Source organism: Gigantopelta aegis, chromosome 14 (genome assembly GCF_016097555.1).
Source record: "Gigantopelta aegis isolate Gae_Host chromosome 14, Gae_host_genome, whole genome shotgun sequence".
Lineage (NCBI taxonomy): Eukaryota > Metazoa > Mollusca > Gastropoda > Neomphalida > Peltospiridae > Gigantopelta > Gigantopelta aegis.
Window position 1 is genome coordinate 11661983 of NC_054712.1, and position 21654 is coordinate 11683636.

General features: G+C 37.5%; 1 protein-coding gene across 1 annotated transcript in view; it reads right to left on the minus strand.

The window, feature by feature from the left end:
• The window catches only part of LOC121388538 (fatty acid 2-hydroxylase-like), a 64964-nt gene that overhangs the window by 24539 nt on the left and 18771 nt on the right, over positions 1–21654 (minus strand). The window contains exons 2-3 of the mRNA XM_041519914.1: positions 4817–4885; positions 1914–2166 (exon numbers count right to left, since the gene is read on the minus strand). Of these exons, the coding sequence (XP_041375848.1) occupies positions 1914–2166; positions 4817–4885 (322 nt within the window). The remainder of the gene's footprint in view (positions 1–1913; positions 2167–4816; positions 4886–21654) is intronic.

A 21654-nucleotide genomic window follows, 5' to 3' on the forward strand; every position in this document is an offset into this window, starting at 1 on the left:
CATTGACTATCACTAGCCATGGGAGTGGGCTACCATAATCTAGAAGCCCTGATATTACCCACCTGGTGAACGTCTGAATGTGTCATAAAACTTTTGTATGTACATGTACCTGGTTGTGCATATAAGTTGCGAAATGACGTCATTTAGGTAAGAAAACGTCATCTTCCCTGGTCTAAGCTGTGATCGTGTGAATGTCTTGTTGAATAATATTGTCAGACTTAGCAGGCCATAGGATTTCAAATTTCATAGGAAATTTTTTTTCGGTTCCGTACTTTGTGATCATGGGAACCCATCGAAAACTGTTTTTAGGTTCTGTTGAATAGACATATTGGGTAGTCAATATAATAATCATGAGAGATGAAATTTCAGTTCCGTGATTTTACCAACATGGTACCGGAAACAATTGTTTCTGTGAAATCCAAAGACCTGAGTTTGCATTATTTGACGGTGGGTAATAAATAAAATACTACACTTGTTTTTGCTAGATAATTTTTTTTTTTAAACTCGTGAACTTCCCATATTTGTATTTGACCTCACAGATACAGTCATACATGGAACATGATAAGTTCACTTGTTTCATAAAAATGATATCTAGTGGAAAACGAGTGTAGTATTCTGTCTATATATAATAGGTAGTGTATCCAACAGAAGAGGCATTGTGAGAGTACTGGTATTTAAAAGAATCCCTTACAGTGCACAACAAATTCTCATATCTCTAAAATTCAAGGGCCATAACTCTGTAAAAAAAATAGAACAAATTTTAATAAAAAATGTAAAGTTTGTTTTGTTTAATGACACCATTAGAGTACATTAATTTATTAATCATTGGCTATTGGATGTCAGACATTTAGTAAATCCAACATATAGACTTAGAAAGGAAAAATAAACTGCAACAATTTTTCATTAGTAGCAAGGGATCTTTTATATGCACAAAATTGTAGCTCAGAGTCTTGAGGCATTGAAAAAAAAAAAACAGTCTGGAAAACTGTAAGTGGAACAGATGGACAGACAGACTAACTGGTGGGGCCGTCTGGGGATTACTTACAAATATGTGAAGAGTTTCATCGCAAAACGTGATAAACGCCATGTTAAAAACCAGTGTGCGAACACCACTCAGACACTGTTCACACGTAGATAAACACAAGTTCAAACTCAGTTTTCAGCAAAATGCGATACGATTGTCTGAGGATACATGTATATCGCAGATTGCAGAGAAACTGGCGTAGTCTTTACGGTGGTTTGGAATAAAATGTTTTTAAGATTGGGCGTGTATAGTGGCCAATCTAATTAAAATGAGCTCCACTATTACATGTGGATCTAACAGCAGCCCGTTGGAGCTCATGTCCAGTTGACCTTTATTTTGACCAATCAAAACCTTACTTGCAAAATCATACCAGTTATTTGAAAAGAATTTGAAAACATTCGGGATTATGCCGAGGGTATACGAAATGATTCGGGTGAATTACGAAGTATGCCGGAAAATAATTGCAATATAAAATTTTATATAAAATTTGTTTCAAGACGAAAAAAAAAACGTGATGGTATAGCCATAAAATCTGTTTATACTAGTATACAATCCAAAGTTTATTACTGCACTTTTCCCCCTGTTTTTTTCAATGTTGAAATAGACCAACAAGTTTGCCTATTGCATAAATGCCCCCCCCCCCCCCAAAAAAAAAATTTGATTCAGAATTTATTGTGTGTGTGTGTGGAGGGGATACTAAAGCCCCACACCCCTCCCTGCTCTACCATACCTGTTCCAGATGCTTATAATCATGAACCTCCCCATACCTTTTGTGACACCCAATAGCTGATGTGTATTTTTGTGCTGGGGTGCCATTAAACATTCATCCATTTGTCCGTCCGTCCATCCATCCATCCCTCCATCCATCCATTCATCCATCCATTCATACCTCCAGCCAGCGAACCGAGCCAGACTTCGGGCTGCAGGGCCAGGTTGGTGTAGGCGTGGTGTAGCAGCAGACAGATGACAGGGAACCAGATGCATGGCACCAGCCACCACGGACACTTGGAGAAGAACTCGATGAAGTCCGAGTGGAAGAGCCGCAGCGGCTGGTCGACGGCCTTGTGAACCCATTCGAAGTACTCGTCTCCTAGCGACGGAATCTGGTCAAAAATCGGCTTCTCCCAGTCTACTAGGTCATCCTGTGGGGGTGGAATGAGAAAAATTAGAAAAATAAAATAAGTAAAGTAAATATAGCAATGTTAATTAAATTTAGAGTCATCCTTAAAACATTTTTTTTTTAATTAAATAAATTAAGTAAAATAAATAAAGCAATGTTACTTTAATAAGAGCTTCTCCCAGTCAACTAGGTCATCCTGGTGGGGGTGGGTGGATATTCAATACTTTGAAGCATTGCGAAAAAAAATTCCAATTTTTTTTTTGTTATCTACTGAATGTAAGTTCAAGGGCCATAACTCTGTCAACATTGGGTAAATCGCCATGAAAGTACTCATTCCTAATCGAAACAGCGAAAGATTAGTTGTAGTCCACGAACGTCGAGGTTTCTCCCCCCCCCCACCCTAGGGGCTGTGTTGCGCGAGCTTGGCTCTCTAGCCAAGTATCGCGTTGAACACAATGGGAGTTCAGCCATTGTTACTCTATATTACGGGAACAATAGACCAAAGAGAGCGAACAGTAGGAGAAGGCGTCCCTAGGCGGTTCAGGGGGGACCAGACCTGGCAGCTCAACTGCCAGGGGCAGTCCCTCCTGCTTCAAGACAGAAGACGAGACCGGCAGGGGCAAAAACCGGCAGCTCAACTACCGGCAGCGGTCCCTTCTGCTTCGCCGCCCCCCCACTACTCGGAAGCAGCAGACGCCAGGAGCGGCAAAGGGGGGAGGGGGGCAAAGCTGTCAACTCGACTGGCAGTGGTGGCCACTCCCCCTGCAGCACCAACTCCGATGAAGTCAACACATGCTAAAATGACGTCGCTTCCAGCCAGCCCACCGGGGTCTCCACGTATTGTTGCGCCAGCTGGTGCAGAGCGTGACGCCAAGATCAGGAAAGTGTCGGTTCAGGACCTGTCCGACACCCAACCCATGACTTGGCAGATCACCTGCGACAAGCTGCCTGGAAGGTACCACGAGTGTGTTAAGAGGGAGTTTACTGCTACCTCCCAGCTGCCAGGCCCTTACGTCACCAAGAGTTGAAGACCAACACCATCTGGTCAAGGGCGGTACCAATTCCAATACGTCGAGAAGAGTCACACCTCCTACTTGATGTCCGAGCGGAACGGGGTGTATCGGCAAGGACTGCTGAAATCAGACATGGATAATCCAATCGTCCATCTGATTATTAGGCTGATACTTCCGGATACTACCCAGCCTTACTTCGGGAAGAGTGCTACATTGACCTGCCTCACTTCTTCCCGAGGTTCCGAACCGACCACCCCAACATCTTGCCATGAGTTCTGCCAAACCTCTCCTAGGACAGGAACCTCCTTTTTGGGGCTTAGTTGGGCTTTAAATCTTTTGGCTGTGGTTCAAAATTTTATGTTTATATTTTGGTAAACAGTCCGACACACTTTACTTTGCAGCCCGTCTAAATTGCTCAAATCACCATAACAACGTTTTAGCCGAGCACTTTTGGATTTTAAATTTTATCCAGACATGAGTCGAATGTTGCAGATCCTTTTGGCTTTAGGTCCCTTGACCTAACTACTAAATTCGTATTCCAAATTCCGCCCACCTTAAACTCGCCCCCCCCCCCCCCCCCCCCCCCCCCAGCCTGGACCATAAAGATCAGACTTTAAACGTTCAGACCTCCATTTAAACTTTTATGTCGAAATTACTTTTTTTTAAAATATTATTAAATAGTCCGATCCACTCTTCTTTCTCTTATTTATTTTTGGACTGTCCTTCTAAAATGCTCCAAATTATGTAAATATTCGGCTGAGCAGTCAATTCTTTTTATTTTTGGCTTGTAAATTTGTATTACTTTTTTTTTTTAATTCTATTAACTTTTTTTTTACTAATTGCCGTTTTAAAAATTCTGCCCATTTTCAACTTCTGTCCCAAGTCATGCCCCTAGCTATCCAGAGACAGGACACGGGATAGACATGCTCGAAACCTTAGTGGTATATGGGCATGTTAAAATTATCCACTTGCTCCATGAAAGTAAAACTTGATCTGTAACAATATATGATAAAATTTCAGCTCAGTATCTTGAATGAATGAAAGTTTAACAACACCCCAGCACCAAAAAATATACTGGCAATTAGGTGTCAGTCAACTGTACATATTTATTAAATCAATTGATGATCAACATCAATATATGTATCTTGAAGCATTGTGAAAAAAGAAGTTTTTTTGTTTAACGACACCACTAGAGCACACTTATTTATTAATCATCGGCTATTGGATGTCAAACATTTGGTAATTGTGACATATAGTCTTAGAGAGGAAACCCGCTATATTTTTCCATTAGTAGCAAGGGATCTTTTATATGCACTATCCCACAGACAGGATAACACATACCACGACCTTTGATATATCAGATGTGGTGCACTGGCTGGAACGAGAAATAGCCTAATGGGTCCACCAACGGGGATCAATCCTAAACCGACCGCGCAGGCTTCTCCCAGTCAATAAGGTTTCCCTGAAACCCCCCCCCCCTCCACAAAAAAAAAGAAAAAAAGAAAGAAATGCAAAATACCTCGCTACTGCTATCTTAGAAGTTACTACTCCCCATACCCAGATTAAATTTAGTTATGAATCAATGTGCTCTAGTGGTGTCATTAAAAAAAAAAAACAGTTTGAGAAACACTACCTAATAAAGTCTGTCTTACAGCTCACCTTGTATGGGTAAGAGATATTCGGGAGGTAACCATTACTGCAGGTACCATTGCTGATTGTAGTATGCTCCTGAAATGAAACATGGCAAAATAAATTACTCTGTATATAAATGTAAGCTTGAAAATAAACCCCTTAATCCATGCTCAATTTAAAAAAAATTCTATTATAGCCATTTTTGATAACAGAAATAATATATTACTTTTATTTTATTGTTTAGATTATCCATTTCTGTATATCTGAAGTGTTTCTGGTCATCCTGGTGTCCCTAATACCACAAAATACATTCTTCACATTTTAAAAAATGCATGTTATACCTATGTAAAATAAAGGTTATGGAGACGAGCTCTAGTTTATTTTTAAGGCTATTTCCTGTTTCAACATCACAGATACGTTACATTCTATTTTAATGTTATCCAAATGTGTCACAGGTTTCTTGGGTCTGCAACTTTAAATGGGTTCAAAAGAAAAATGAATAAATGTAAATAGTTTTCGTGGTTATGCAACTTGGAGAGGCAAGCCATAGCCCAGTGGTATATCGCTCGCCTGATGTGCAGTTACCGTAGTTTGGGATCGATCCATGTCTGCGGGCCTATATTTCTCATTCCAGACAGTGCATCACGACTGGCATATCAATGGCCATGACATATCGGATTATTCTATCCTGTCTTTGGGATGGTGAATATAAATTATCCCTTGCTACTAATGGATAAAATGTACCGGGTTTCCTCTCTAAGACTATGTGTCAGAATTACCAAATGTTTGACATCCAATAGCTGATAATGAATAAATCAAACAAAACAAACTTTAACTTTATGCAACTGTGAGACTGCCCCTTTAAGATACATATTACGGTAGCTGCTATAAGTTGATACATCAGCTACTTCGTTTTTGTTTAACAATACCACTAGAGCACACAGACTTATTAATCATTAGCTACTGGATGTTAAACATTTGGTAATTTTTGACTCGTAGTCTTCAGAGGAAACCCGCTACATTTTTCTATTAGTAGCTAGGGATCTTTTATATGCACTTTCCCAGACAGGAAAGCATGCAAACACCACAGTCTTTGATCAGTTGTGGTGCACTGGTTGGAACAAGAAAAAACCCAATCAGCTGAATGGATCCACCAAGGTGGTTCGATCCTGCAGTGCAATCACCTCAGGCGAGCATTCAACCGACTGAGCTGAATCCTGCCCCCATCAGTGACTTGTAACATTTCTTTCATTTTTACGAATGGAAGGATAGAAATGTTGTATTTAACGACGCACTCAACACATTTTATTTTAAATACGGTTATATGGCATCAGACATATGGTTAAGGACCACACAGAGATTGAGACAGGATAACACATACCACGGCCTTTGATATACCAGTCATGGTGCACTGGCTGGAATGAGAAATAGCCCAATGGGCCCACCGACGGGGATCGATCTTTCAAAATTGGAATTACAGAAAAGTAGACCTGAACAGTGAGAAACAAAAGAGCATGAATTGGGAATAAAAAAGTATGGGTCTTGCGAAATTTCTGGCTCTGGCCATCAATAGTTACAGTATATACATGTATTTACACTTTTCAATTTCATGCAATACATGTCACCATACCGCCCCCACATAAATCCATTTGTAGAAACTCATATTTGGTTACCATAGCTGCAAACCATTGTGGACTGTTAATAATAGTTTGAAAACATGTTTACTATTGGGTGCACACCACCAAATGACACAGATGACAATACTAACATACCTGTATATGGCTAAAACTGAACCATGCAGCATTTCACTCAACATATATTACAATACCCAAATTAAAGTGATTTATTACCTCTATATGGGATCAAATATACAAGGTAAACATTTTTTGATAACTTCACATAAGTGTATATGATGTAATGACTGCTGACTTTGTTATAGACAGCAGAGGAATTTTTATATTGAAAACCAATTAAAACTGACAATGGGTAATAAAGAGAATAACCAACTCACTACAAGGAGTTGCCAATTATCTGTCCCTCATGAATGATTGTTATAAAAGACTTGCCAAAGGCTCGGGTTTACATGTATTCACTTGGGATAGATAATTCATAATTCCTTGTAGCTCATTAGTTAATTTTTTAAATATACACCATGGTTAAAAAAAAAGAAATACTACCACCTGTTAAAGTAAATGTTAAAAACTTGGAGGTTAAACTGCTCATTTCAGACATAATGGGAATTAAGTGTCTTTTGACTGCCCTATAGTTATGCACAAAAATTGTCATTAGATTTTTAAAAGGACTTAAAAAAAATTGTTTTGTTTAACGACACCACTGGAGCACGTTGATTAATTAATCATCGGCTATTGGATGTCAAACATTTGGTAATTCTGACATGTAGTTGTAGGAAACCTGCCACATTTTTCCTAATGCAGCAAGGGATCTTTTATATGCACTTTCCCACAGACAGGAAAGCACATTCCACGGCTTTTGTCCAGTTGTGAATGGATCCACAGTGGAGGTTCGATCCTGTGACACAACACCTCAAGCAAGCACTCATCCGACTGATCTAAATCTCGCCCTTAGAAGGTACATGATTCAAAGGCAAATAGTAGCTAGTACCGGTACATGTCTGCACTGACAAATTAAATTATTACAATTTACTGGCAAGGTGAAACAATATTACATGACGACAATCACTGTGACAGTCACATACATCACCAATGGCAGGACTGGTAGCAATAATTGTGGAATGAAAAGTTGAGTGAACTTCGAACTTTGACCTGCAGAGATACATGGACTATTTGGTGAACTGCTACCTATATATCCATAAAATGAGTGTACCATTGTAGATTATACAGCCAGATATTTGTAAATAAAAAAACAGTAACACATGTATATTACTCTAAGTAAATGTACATGTATATATACACCAGCCCCACATAAATGTATCCAAACAAAGTCATGTTTGGTTAGCTGCAAACCATTGTGTGCTGTCAATATTAATGGTTTTAAAACAGGTCTATTATATCCATAAGTCAGTGTACCATTGTAGAATACCGGCAGATATTTGTAAATTGAAAAACACAACAACACATGTACTGTACTGTATGGTTTAACATATGATTGTTGTATGCGTGAAAAGCTTTATGCTCTACCCTTCAAATGTTATCGTTTCAGTATCGATTGCTCCATCGGATTTTAGCTACCAATTGTTTCTTACAGATGATACACTACATGTACGTAGATTCAAATAAGTGTAGTTTTTGTAAAAATGTCCCTGAAACCTTACAACACTTATTTTATGATTGCAATAAAATAAAATATATATGGAATGCATTGGAGGAATGGATATTTGAAAAACATGGACCTTAGACTTTCTCTGAATAAGCATACAGTTATGGCAATATGATAAACAGTGATATGAACCAAGTAATTAACTGGTTAATAATCAATACAAAATATCACATTTATAGTATGAAAATACTAAACAACAGTCTTAATTTTAATGTTATAAAAACAAAATTGCAAAACAAATTTCAAACAGAAAGATATATATACACACATACATACATACATGTATATATGAAATATGTTATAATTTTATTATTATTGTACATTGTAAGACGATGATTCAAGGTACCCCAACCTTGACATTGCCGGTGATCTGGGGTAATAAAAAACAAAAACAAAAACACAACCCCAAACCCCCACATGTACTGTAAGTTAGTAGTGTAAGTAATTGGCGTTTTGACAACTGGCAGCTTAAACCCTGGTTTTAATTGCCTGAAAAAATTGAGTTTGATAACAACTGAATCTAAAAGAAAGAAATGTTTTATTTAACGACGCACTCAACACATTTTATTTACGGTTATATGGCATCAGACATATGGTTAAGGACCACACAGATATTGAAAGAGGAAACCAGCTGCCGCCACTTCATGGGCTACTCTTTTCGATTAGCAGCAAGGGATCTTTTATATGCACCATCCCACAGACAGAATAGTACATACCACGGCCTTTGTTACACCAGTTGTGGAGCACTGGCTGGAATGAGAAATAGCCCAATGGGTCCACCGACGGGGATCGATCCTAGTCCAACCGCGCATCAAGCAAACGCTTTACCACTGGGCTATGTCCTGCCCCACAAGTGAATCTATACAATAAATGTATACACTTTACAAACATGAAGAAAAAGACTAATAATTAAATATTTAAAACTTCATGCATGCATCGCTACGTCACTACAACGGCCATATAATATGTATGCCAATCCTCTGTAAATGAACATTTACCATCATTTAATGGTGTGCGATATCATCTCAAGGCAAACCAGACACACAGAAACAGAATATCGAGTTGACAGCTATTAAATGTCATGTCATTACCACAGACAGGTAAATGTGTATTTGTCAGAAGTGTGACAGTATTTCATATTACGGATTAATCAATAGTTTATGTATATCTTGATCTGTCTCAGTTATGTCTTTTTTTTTCACCTGCTGAAGCAGACTAAAGCTTAAATTGGTGGTAAATGTACTTATAAAGAGCTTGGCTAATGTGCTGTCGGTCATAGGATCAAACCATGTAAATGAATACACCAATTCCTCAGTGTTTTTATTATTTTATTTTAAAGGTTTTTTTTAACCATTTCAACTGAAGTGAATAATAAATAAAGTTAGTTTAACAAACCACTCAGGTATGGCATTAACGCAGTATCTACAAGACTTAAACATCTGTATTCTCGGAAGCCTACACGTAAAAGAGTATATATATATATATATATATATAGGAAGGAATATGTTTTATTTAACAACGCACTCAACACATATTAATTATGGTTATACAGCATCGGACATATGGCTAAGGACCACATATATAATTAGAGAAGAAACCTGCTGCATCACGCCATGATCAAGCTACTGTTTTTGATTATAGCGCAGCAAGGGATCTTTTATATGCACTATCCCACAGACAGGGTAGTACATACCAATACCTTTGTTACACCAGTTATGGAGCAATGATTGGAATGAGACATAGCCCATTGAGCTTACCGATGAAAATCGATCTACACAAGTGCTTTACTACTGGGCCACATCCCGCCCCTCACCTTTATACAAAAATGGTTTTAAATTAATATCGGTGAAAATTAATTTTGAATTTTAATGAAAAAATATTATAACAGTTACTACTATGGTCAGGTCAGGTTATAGGGTTTTACATGCACATTCAGATACAAGCTGTTGTAGTGCATGGCTGTCATGGGTGCAGGTGCCGGCCTGGGCCAGCTCCTCTGTTCTGGACAGGAAAAGGGTCATGATGGGTGGGAGAAGGGACAGCCCAAGCTGGCCAGTGCAAGAGACCACCAGCAGCCCAACCAGAATTAGTAGCGGGGGTCAAGTAAAAAATATTGCGGAAATTTCTTAAAGTAATTTTGTCACATTTTGGAATGGTTCATTGAAAGAAAAAGGGAAGCTAATGCTTAATTTGAACTTAGTTTGCCGAGAGTAGTTCATATTGGAACCTAGCCTATTGGTGGCTGTTGTCATTGACCTCCTGTGGTTGCCCCTTAGGTCTCACTATACAGATCACTTCCAGGTAAGAATTCATTCATCACGGTCAACTATAGTTCCTATAATTGTGACATGTTGTCATTCACATATTCACTTGTAGGAATTGGGGAAGAATTAAAACATTATGTATGTTTAAAGGGACATTCCTGAGTTTGCTGCAATTTTTAAGACGTTATCGACTAACGGAGACTTTCTAACGATTGTAATTACATATCGAATATATTTTTCTGCATAAAATATTAATGGCTGTATATTAAACGTGTTTCTGGTTGTTCTAATATTTGTACTAGGTTAAATTTCATTTTATTTCCTAAAATATTGTTTTTTCGTACATACAAAATTATTTGAAGACAAAATCCAGTTTGGGCTTCTTACTAATATTAAGATGACCAGAAACGCATTGAATATACAGACATTGATATTCTAAACAAAACAAAAAAAATTAATATGTAAGTTTAATCGTAGAAATATTTTATGAGTCGGAAACATTGTACAATGCAGCAAACTCAGGAATGTCCCTTTAATGGTAAGCCTTCTGGCTGTATTTTGCCCATGTTAATTTGTAATATTGTGCATTGACCTTTTGGGACATGTGTATATAGCGTAAGAGACAGCAGGAGTGAATCAGTTAATGAACTATCTGCTCGGACCGGTACTACAGCCAGATGCGGTCATATAGCAAAAAACTAAGATGGAAATGTTCTCAATTTTGGAGTGAAAATAAATGCTTACATAATGTATGTTCGCAATGGTGTATGTTGTTAGTACCAACAAGAACCCATTCTATTGGCAATCTTCATTTGAAGTTGGGCAATTTAACATGGGTTTCAATGGCAGATGACATCTGTGTAGTGAGACCTTAGCTTTAGTCGTTAAAAGGGCTGTTACTACTATACCTTAATTAAGTATTAAATATTACAATACCATGCATTAATATTTGAACAATGCAAATGACACATATCATTTTCATGTCTTCTGCCTCATTTACACGGAATGCGACACATGCATGCAGTGATGCAGGTTTTAAAAACTGTCTGTTACAGTAGCCGCATGCATTTTGTGCATATTACACCAGATGCGTTCTGGCCACAATTAATATACCCACTGCAGTGCATTTTTATGTTTGTTTGTTTTATTTAACGACACCACTAGAGCACATTGATTAATTAATCCTCGGCTATTGGATGTCAAACATTTTGTAATTCTGACTCGTAGTCATCAGACGAAGAAACCTGCTACATTTTTCCATTAGTAGCAAGGAATCTTTTATATGCACCATCCCACAGACAGGACAGCACATACCACAGCCTTTGATATACAAGTCATGGTGCACTGGCTGGAATGAGAAATAGCCCAATGGGCCCGACGACGGGGATCGACCCTAGATTAACCAGACAGCAAGCTAGTGCTTTACCACTGGGCTATGTCCCATGCACCCTTAAACAATTAAAATTTCACGTATTATTTTGTTGTCTTCTATCTCATTTACGCTGAACGTGACACATGTGTTTGCAGTCATGCAGGCTTTTAAAAACACTTGTCTGTTGCAGCTGCTGCATATGTTTTGTGTATTTACATCAGACGCGTTCCGGCCACAATTAATATACCCATTGCAGTGCGTTATTGTGCTAACCATATTAAAAGCAGAGAGCTCTTGGGTTTTGAACACAGTTACAAAATGAATGCTGTGTAAGCCTACTTGCCGTGTTTATTATTATTATTTTTTTTTTTTTTTGTATAAAATATTTAAAGAACATGTACTAACCACTACTTTTATAAACTGATAGTATTGTTTTCTATCATAAAATATATGTATCTTACTAAAAAAAAAAATAGAAGTTTTGTTTAACGACACCACTAGAGCACATTGATTATTTAATCATCGGCTATTGGATGTCAAACATTTGGTAATTCTGACTCGTAGTCATCAGAGGAAACCCGCTACATCTTTCCATTAGCAGCTCTTTTATATGCACTTTCCCACAGACCAGAAAGCACATACCACAACCTTTGACTAGTTGTGGTACATTGGTTGGAAGTTTTGAATTTTTCCCCCCCCAGTGCCCCCTTTCCTTTCTTTCCTTTGAATTCCATTTCATTTCTTCCCAATCTGGCAACTCCTCCTATCTTTCAACTTCTTTCGCTGTCCACCTCCACATCCCAGTCCTTGTCTCTCCAACCGCGACAGGTGCTTGTCTCTTGTGGCTATCTGTGCCACACACCTGCCATTCCCCATCAGCTTTTAGCTGTGGGCTTAGTCTGACCACTTCGGGGAGTGTTCAGTAGTTATTTCTGGCATTGTTAAGAGGCACTTATAACCACCTACTATGCACCCCTACTACCGGCGGTCGTTATTTAGTGCCGTGGGTCAGACCAGCTTTATTAGCGGCAGAGGACGAGGATGCCAGGTGGGTGCAGGGATATACACAGAGACTGCACCCGTGGAGCAAGTTGAGACAGGTAGGCGATGGTGTGGACAGCTCAGAAGACAGAGTCAGAGGAAATTGACAGAAAGGGTCGAAACAGATTGAAATCGTGGGAGAAATTGGAAAGTTTTTTTTATATTAAGATAATGAGAATGATAGACAGAGGGTGACAGATGAGAAAGATGAATGAATGCGTGAGCCAGCTTTGACGGGATTTGAACCACTGTTGTCAGCTTGATTGTCCAGCAGCTTATCCACTAGACCACGGAGCTCACTTAGTGTGCATTTTCATGGGCTGAAACTAGGGTCTGTCCCTTTTAAGTCAAACTTGATCTACATGTATAACTGTACATGACGAGGCAAAACACATTTCAGCTCAATATCTTGAAGCATTGCACAAAACCCCCCAAAAAACAACAAAACAACCGAGTGGAAAACAAGTTTGTTTCTCCTAAGTTCAAGGGCAACAACTCTGAGTGAAATGAGTAATCATCATGAAAATTGAACGTGATCTGTAACAGTAGGCCTACGTGATCAAGCTATACAAAAGATATCAGCTCAATATCTTGAGGCATATTGAATTTTTTTTTTTTAAATCTGGAAAACTGTATGTGGGACAGACAGACAGACAAATAAAAGGACAGACAAAAACTTATAGACCCCTCTGGTTGGATTCGTAGGGGACTAATTAATAACCATGGTTTTCTGCAATGTTTGAAGTTCTGCTCTACTAGGTTTATGTATGTCTCTGCAGATAATGACATATTTGACACACTCTAAAAACATGTAAACAAAAACTGTATTCTGTGTTTGGCCTGTGAATTCTGATGTGGGTGACAGACATGTTTGGGAGCACGTTTGTTACTCAGTACTGGACTATACCTACATGTCTACCTGCACATAAGGAGCCAATTTAAGAGGGTGGGAGAGGCAAGTCAGCATAAACACACTTCTTCAAAATGAAATGCTCAAAATGTGGGGTGCAGCTAGGTTTTGATGAATGGGGCTTGGGACAGTTAATTATAAAGGTTAAAGTTTCTTTTGTTTAACGACACCACTAGAGAACATTGATGTATTTATCATCGGCTATTGGATGTCGAACATTGGATCATTTTTAGAGGAAAAATAAAAGTTAAAAAAAAAAAATGTTTTGTTTAACGACACCACTAGAGCACATTAATTTATTTATCATCGGCTATTGGATGTCGAACATTGGATCATTTTTAGAGGAAAAATAAGTTTTAAAAAAAAGTTTGTTTTGTTTAATGACACCACTAGAGCACATTAATTTATTTATCATCGGCTATTGGATGTCGAACATTGGGTAATTTTTAGAGGAAATATAAAAGTTTAAAAAAAAGTTTGTTTTGTTTAACAACACCACTAGAGTACATTAATTTATTTATCATCGGCTATTGAATGTCAAACATTTGGTAATTTTTAGAGGAAAACAAAAGTTTAAAGGTTGTTTTGTTTAAAGGTTGTTTTGTTTAACGACACCACTAGAGAACACTGATTTACTTTACATCAGCTACTGTATTATTATCAGAGATAATTACAATACAGTGTAAAAGCAGAACATGAAATTAAAAGTCGCAGAATATCACAGATTATATACACTTATTATTTAAAGTAACAGACCCTTTTTTTATAGACAATAACATGTATTTTTTCACTATTAAAGGCATTTTTTATATTTTAAATTAGAACTATATACTTACATTTTATTATTTAGAATATTAACTTTAGTACCCCAATACATTTTTGATATTTCTTAAAACACACTTTTGTCTGAGAAGTAATGGTTATTGAGACAAGCTCTAGTTAATTTTTGACAGCACTTCCCTGTTTAAACATCACAGACTTTAGCTTCAGTCTGTTATGACCTTATCCAAGTGTGTGTTGCAACTTTGTAGACAGATTAACTAAATTTTGTGTCCATTTTCATGAGGTGAAACTACATGTAGGGTCTGCACATTTAATGTTTTATGTACATTGATATATTCTTAGTTATTATTATGTACATGTAGTTAGATATGTACACAGGACATAAAGTGGGATGTGGCAATTGAGCTTTTCCCCCCAGGGTCATTAAAGACTGCATTTTTCAGGGCAAAGACGAAATATTAAATTAAAAAAAAAAATCATGGCAAATTCATTCCTACCCCAATTAAAGTGCCATCTCATTCAACTATGGAACAAGTTAAAGTTTGTTTTGTTTAATGACACCACTAGAGCACATTGATTTATTAATCACTGGCTATTGGACATCAAACATTTGGTAATTTTGACATATAGTCTTAGAGAGAAAACCTGCTACATTTTTCCATTAGTAGCAAGGGATCATTTATATGCACTTTCCCACAGACAAGAAAGCACATACCATGACTTTTGACCAGTGCACTGGTTGGAACGAGAAAAAACCCCAATCAGTTGAATGGATCCACTGAGGTGGTTCGATCCTGCGATGCAAGCACCTGAGGCGAACACTCAACCGACTGAGCTATAAATCCCTCAACTATGGAAATGCAGATCTAATTTTACAATGTTTAATTGGCCTGGGACATAACAACTCAATCCATGATACATGTATGTTCATATCGACACAGAAAGAATAAAGAAAGGTGATCACTCTTGAAATAGATTTTTGGTTAAAGGACAGCATGAACTCAGCCTGTATGACAGACATGATATTCTGTCCTATAATCTAGCTGACACGATGTGTATCCAAGTAAGTGAGATCAAATACTCTGAAGAGTCATTTATTATAAATAAAATGTACCAGTGTGGCGTGATTATACAGGTATTATTACAAAGTCATGTACATGTATCACGCCGTGTATGTCGTTCTGTTAAAGACACATTTTCAATAGTTCTGTTAAAGACACATTTTCAATAGTTCTGTTAAAGAAAGAAAGAAGTGTTTTATTTAACGATGCACTCAACACATTTTATTTATGGTTATATGGCGTCAGACATATGGTTAAGGACCACACAGATTTGTTTAGAGGAAACCCGCTGTCGCCACATAGGCTACTCTTTTATGACAGGCAGCAAGGGATCTTTTATTTGCGCTTCCCACAGGCAGGATAGCACAAACCATGGCCTTTGTTGAACCAGTTATGGATCACTGGTCGGTGCAAGTGGTTTACACCTACCCACTGAGCCTTGCAGAGCACTCACTCAGGGTTTGGAGTCGGTATCTGGATTAAAAATTCCATGCCTCGACTGGGATCCGAACCCAGTACCTACCAGCCTGTAGACCGATGGCCTGCCACGACGCCACCGAGGCCGGTAGAGTTCTGTTAAAGACACATTTTCAATGATTTTGCTAAAGACACATTTTTAATGGTTGTGTTAGACACATTTTCAATGGTTGTGTTAGACACATTTTCAATGGTTGTGTTAAAGACACATTTTCAATGGTTGTGTCAGACACATTTTCAATGGTTGTGTTAAAGACACATTTTCAATGGTTGTGTTAAAGACACATTTTCAATGGTTGTCTTAGACGCATTTTCAATGGTTGTGTTAGACGCCTTTTCAATGGTTGTGTTAAAGACACATTTTCAATGGTTGTGTTAAGACGCATTTTCAATGGTTGTGTTAAAGACACATTTTCAATGGTTGTGTTAGACACATTTTCAATGGTTGTGTTACATATTTTCAATGGTTGTGTTCAATGGTTGTGTGTTAGACATATTTTCAATGGTTGTGTGAGACACATTTTCAATGGTTGTGTGAGACACATTTTCAATGACTGGATTGATCCTAGACCGACTGCGCATCAGGCGAGCGCTTTAAGAATCCTTGAAAATGTGTCTTTAACAGAATTCTTAAAAATGCATCTAACAGAAATGTGTCAGGCGTGCCCTTTACCACTGGGCTACGTTCTGCCCCTAGATTCATCTGGGTATGAACACACAAGAAAAGCATGGCAAACATTTCTGTAACGGGTTTTGCCGATTCACACTTGCTGTTTTGTTTATTCATAAACTCTGATGAGTATAAAAGATATAACAAACAATCCTTACTTAAGAAAACAAAAATAACAAGCATTCTGAGAGTACTGCTAAAGAAATGCATGTTCCCTACTGGGCCTAACAAATTTTTGTATCTCCTATATTCAAGGACCATAACTCTGTGAAAAATTGGTAAATCATCATGAAAGTCAAACTTGATCTGTAGTAGTACATAATAAAGCCATATACAAAATTTCAGCTCAATATCTTCAGGAATTGCAAAATAATAAAGTCCGGAAAACAAATTTTCATATCTCCTAAGTTCAAGGGCCATAACTGTGAAAAATGGGTATATAGCCATGAAAATCAAACTCAATCTGTAACAGGACCAGAGGTTTCCCCAGGGCCGTTAGGCGTAGCGGCCCGACACGCCTTGGTCCGTAAAGTAAGCGCTTTGACGGCGTGGAAGCGCCTTAAATCAATTACCGCTATGCCTTGTTTGAAATGCTTTAGAAAAACTATTTTCACAAGTATGAGCGTGGCAGTCGACTACCTCTCGCAAACAACTTGTGTATCAGTATATCAAGCACACCTAATTACTATGACAGGTAAAACACTTCCTAAATACCTAACAATGGACCAGTCGTCTGCTCACAACTGGTGTTTAGTAATTTTACCACATCTACTGGGACCGCTAATCCGTCAGGAAGGCGCTTACGCGTAACGGGTTTTCCGTGCCGAACAATCAAGCTTCAAGGCCGATCAAAGAAGATGCCCATTGACAGAATCAACTGTACCATTTAACTGAATAAACGATAGGTGAATTTAAGTTGGCAATCAGTCATTTCTATCCTAATATCCCCTTCCCAAAACTCCCACACACTGAAAACATCCAAGACTCGCACTGTCGGTAGCCAAATTAGCCATTGGCTAATTAAAAATTATTTTAAAGAAAATGGCTAATTAAATTTGCAAGTGGCTATAATTTTGGCTAAACCATTTTCTATCTTCTGATGTGAACAGACGGTTACATAATCTATCCGACAGCTCAAACATAATAATAATACCAAATATTCAATTAGCGTAATAGCGATCTCGCGACCGGTAACGAGAAAATCCAGAATACAGCGTAGGCGTTATGATGTTTGTTTATTTTAATAATCACTGTTATTAATTTTAACTACATGCATTCGACATGTATGACAGCAATGTGACGGTAATTCAATGTCTGGAAGATCTGTAACTTGTTATTTTAACTTTGTAAAGTCTTTGAACCAAAGTAATAAAAACAAACCGACAATGCGTGTCAATTTGAATACACATGCCAGTTCAGGGCCGAAAGCCATGTAGACTATCCCAAGAGCTGAGTTCAGCCAGATCGAGCGAAAACAAAACGTTCGCTACACTGGTTTGTGCGCTTCACGTTAAACCAAATGGACACGACGGACACCAATCAAATAGTTCGCGAACGTTAGGAAGAACGTTCGTTGGCTGAACCGAGGAAGCTCTCGACGCGAATATACGTCACGCTTCAGAGTCGGCTAACACCCACGTGTCAAGAGGCTTCGTTGCGGACATTGAACAATACGATTACACAAAAGTAAATCTTGATGTAAATTTGTAGAAAAACAATAGGTGTTTGCATCAATGAATACCTAACGGCAGTTTCATTTATTTCCTTTGTCTTTGTTAATTGTGTACCTATAGTCGAGAGATAGCGATCACGGGAATTAACATGCATTATTTATACAAATTGCAGTTAAATGTACACTGAATTAGTTTACAATAATCATATTTGTTAGATATATATTTGTAAGACTGTGAGGTGACATTTAATAAGTTAGCTGGATTTTAAAAAGACAGTACATTTTTATTTTATTAACTGTTTTTTATTTTATTTTGTATATTTTTATTTTTTATAAATGGAATATACTGTGAAGTCAGCATTCTTAGCCTAGGTAGGCTATTTTACAAGCAGAAATCACAACAAGCATTTAACATGACGCTGAAATTAACAGCAACAACATGGCACAAATTATGAAATTGTTGTGGTGGGGTTACTTTTTAAAAAAAGAGCATGATTAGCTGGATTGAAGGCAAACACTTGACTGTTTTTAACCCACTACACCACTTATTGTGGCTTGATTTGTGTTATACTGATGCTAAAAATGTAAGCGCCGTAAAAAAAATCCTGGGGAAAGGCCTGAGGACATGATAAAACCACACACAAAATTTCACAAAACTATATGTGGGAAAGATGGACAGACAGACAGACAGATAACAGATTGTATATGACAAGTTCTTACTGTACATTCAGGGCTTCTAGATTATGGTAGCCCCACTCCCATGGCTAGTGATATTCTATGTTGGGCTAGTAAATAACTACTAGTGCCATGCCCGATGGCTAGTGATTTGTTTTTCTTCAAATGTTGCAGTTAATTCTGTTTGGTAAATATGAATATCCTGCCCTCACCCCAACCCCCCAATGCTAGTGTTTAATCTGTATCTTCCTCTTTAGGTGACATATCCAATGATTACTGTTATTTAACAAAATTGTATTAACTTAAAGTAATGTAGGACTAGTGAATTTTTAATCGTGGCTAGTAAAAATTTTAAATCACTGATCCCATAGTTAATGGATTTAAAAAAAATTCTACAAGTCCTGACATTGCACAATGATATCACCCCTTTAAGATAAAACTGAAACCTTGTACTTGATTCACATACTTGAACTTGAATATAGTTATCTATTGTGCAATATCTAGCCCAGTCATGGTGCTGATCAATATCCAATGATATGTGAAGGTGTAATGCATTAGAGATAAACATATCACAATCTCATTCAATTAGTAAACACCACATGACAAAATCATGCAACAGATTGCATCAAACTGTGACTATGCGTAATGATTTAAAAATACACATATGACCTTAAACCTTTTATAACATATTTTCAGTACTTAAGTCACATGACAAAATCATGCAACTGACTGCATCAAACTCTGTCTGAGCAATGAATTAAAAATAAACATCAAATGATGTTAAATGTTTTATAAAATATTTCTACATCTACATCTATAGTACTTCAATCAAATGACAAAATCATGCATTTGGTTGTCATACCTAGATGTGATTGTGTAATTAATTAAAAATAAACATAACATATGACCTTAATCTTTATATACCAGTCTCGGTGGCGGCGTGGTTAGGCCATCAGTCTACAGGCTGGTAGGTACTGGGTTCGGATCCCAGTCAAGGCATGGGATTTTTAATCCAGATACCGACTCCAAACCCTGAGTGAGTGCTCCGCAAGGCTCAATGGGTCGGTGTAAACCACTTGCACCGACCAGTGATCCATAAGTGATTCAATAAAGGCCATGGTTTGTGCTATCCTGCCTGTGGGAAGCGCAAATAAAAGATCCCTTGCTGCTAATCGGAAAGAGTAGCCCATGTAGTGGCGACAGCGGGTTTCCTCTCAAATTCTGTGTGGTCTTTAACCATATGTCTGATGCCATATAACTGTAAATAAAATGTGTTGAGTGCATCGTTAAATAAAACATTTCTTTTCTTTAATCTTTATGTAACATATTTTTACATCTACTATTTAAATCACATGATGAAATCATGCAACTGGTTGTAATACCTAGATGTGACAGTGTGTGTGTGTATGTGTGTGTAACACATTAAAATTAAATATATCATGATTTTATATAAGGTCTCAATACACAGATGTCATCTGCCATTGAAACCCATGTTAAATTGCCCAAATTGAAACGAAGATTGACAATAGAATGGGCTCTCATTGGCACTAACAACAAACACCATTGCAAACATACATTATATAAGCATTTTATTTTCACACCAAAATTGAGAACATTTCCGTCTCAGTTTTTTGCTATATGACCACATCTGGCTGTAGTACCGGTCCAAACAGATGGTTCATTAACTGATTCACTCCGGCTGTCTCTTGCGCTATATACCCATGTCCCAAAAGGTCAATGCACAATATTACAAAATAACATGGGCAAAATACAGCCAGAAGGCTTACCATTAAACATACATATTGTTTTAATTCTTCACCATTTCCTAGAAGTGAATATATGAACCATAACATGTCACACAATTAGGAACTATAGTGGACCGTGATGAATGAACTCTCACCCGGAAATGATCAGTGTAGTGAGACCTAACATATTTCTAGTACACCTACTACTTAAACTACATAAGTCGACAAAAACATATAATGGGCTGTCATATCAAGATGTGATTGTGTGTTATGAATGGCATTAAAAGGACATTCCCGAGTTTGCTGCATTGTAAGATGTTTCCGACTAACAAAATATTTCTACGATTAAACTTACATATTAAATATATTTTCTTGTTTAGAATATCAGTGTCTATATATTCAATATGTTTCTGATTGTCTTAATATTTGTAAGAAGCCACAACTGCATTTTGTCGTCAGATAATTTCGTACGTACGAAAAAAATAGTTTTCAGGAAATAAAATGAAATTTGACCTAGTACAAATATTAGAACGATCAGAAACACGTTTAATATACAGCCACTAATATTTTATGCAGAAAAATATATTTGATATGTAATTACAGTCGTCAAAAAGTCTCCGTTAGTCGATAACATCTTAAAAATTGCAGCAAACTCCGGAATGTCCCTTTAATCTCAAAACGTTTTAACAGCATACTAGTACAGCGAATCTCCTCTAAACCGGACACCCTCTGAACCAAGTAAAAAAGTCTGCTTTTAAGAGGTATCCGGTTTTAGAGAGGTTCTCTTGTGTGCAGATATTTAAAAAGGACCATGAGAAACGTCCGGTTTTGAGGGGATTCCAGTTGACAGAGGGTCCGGTTTTGAGAGGTTTCACTAGTATTATGACATTAAGACCCA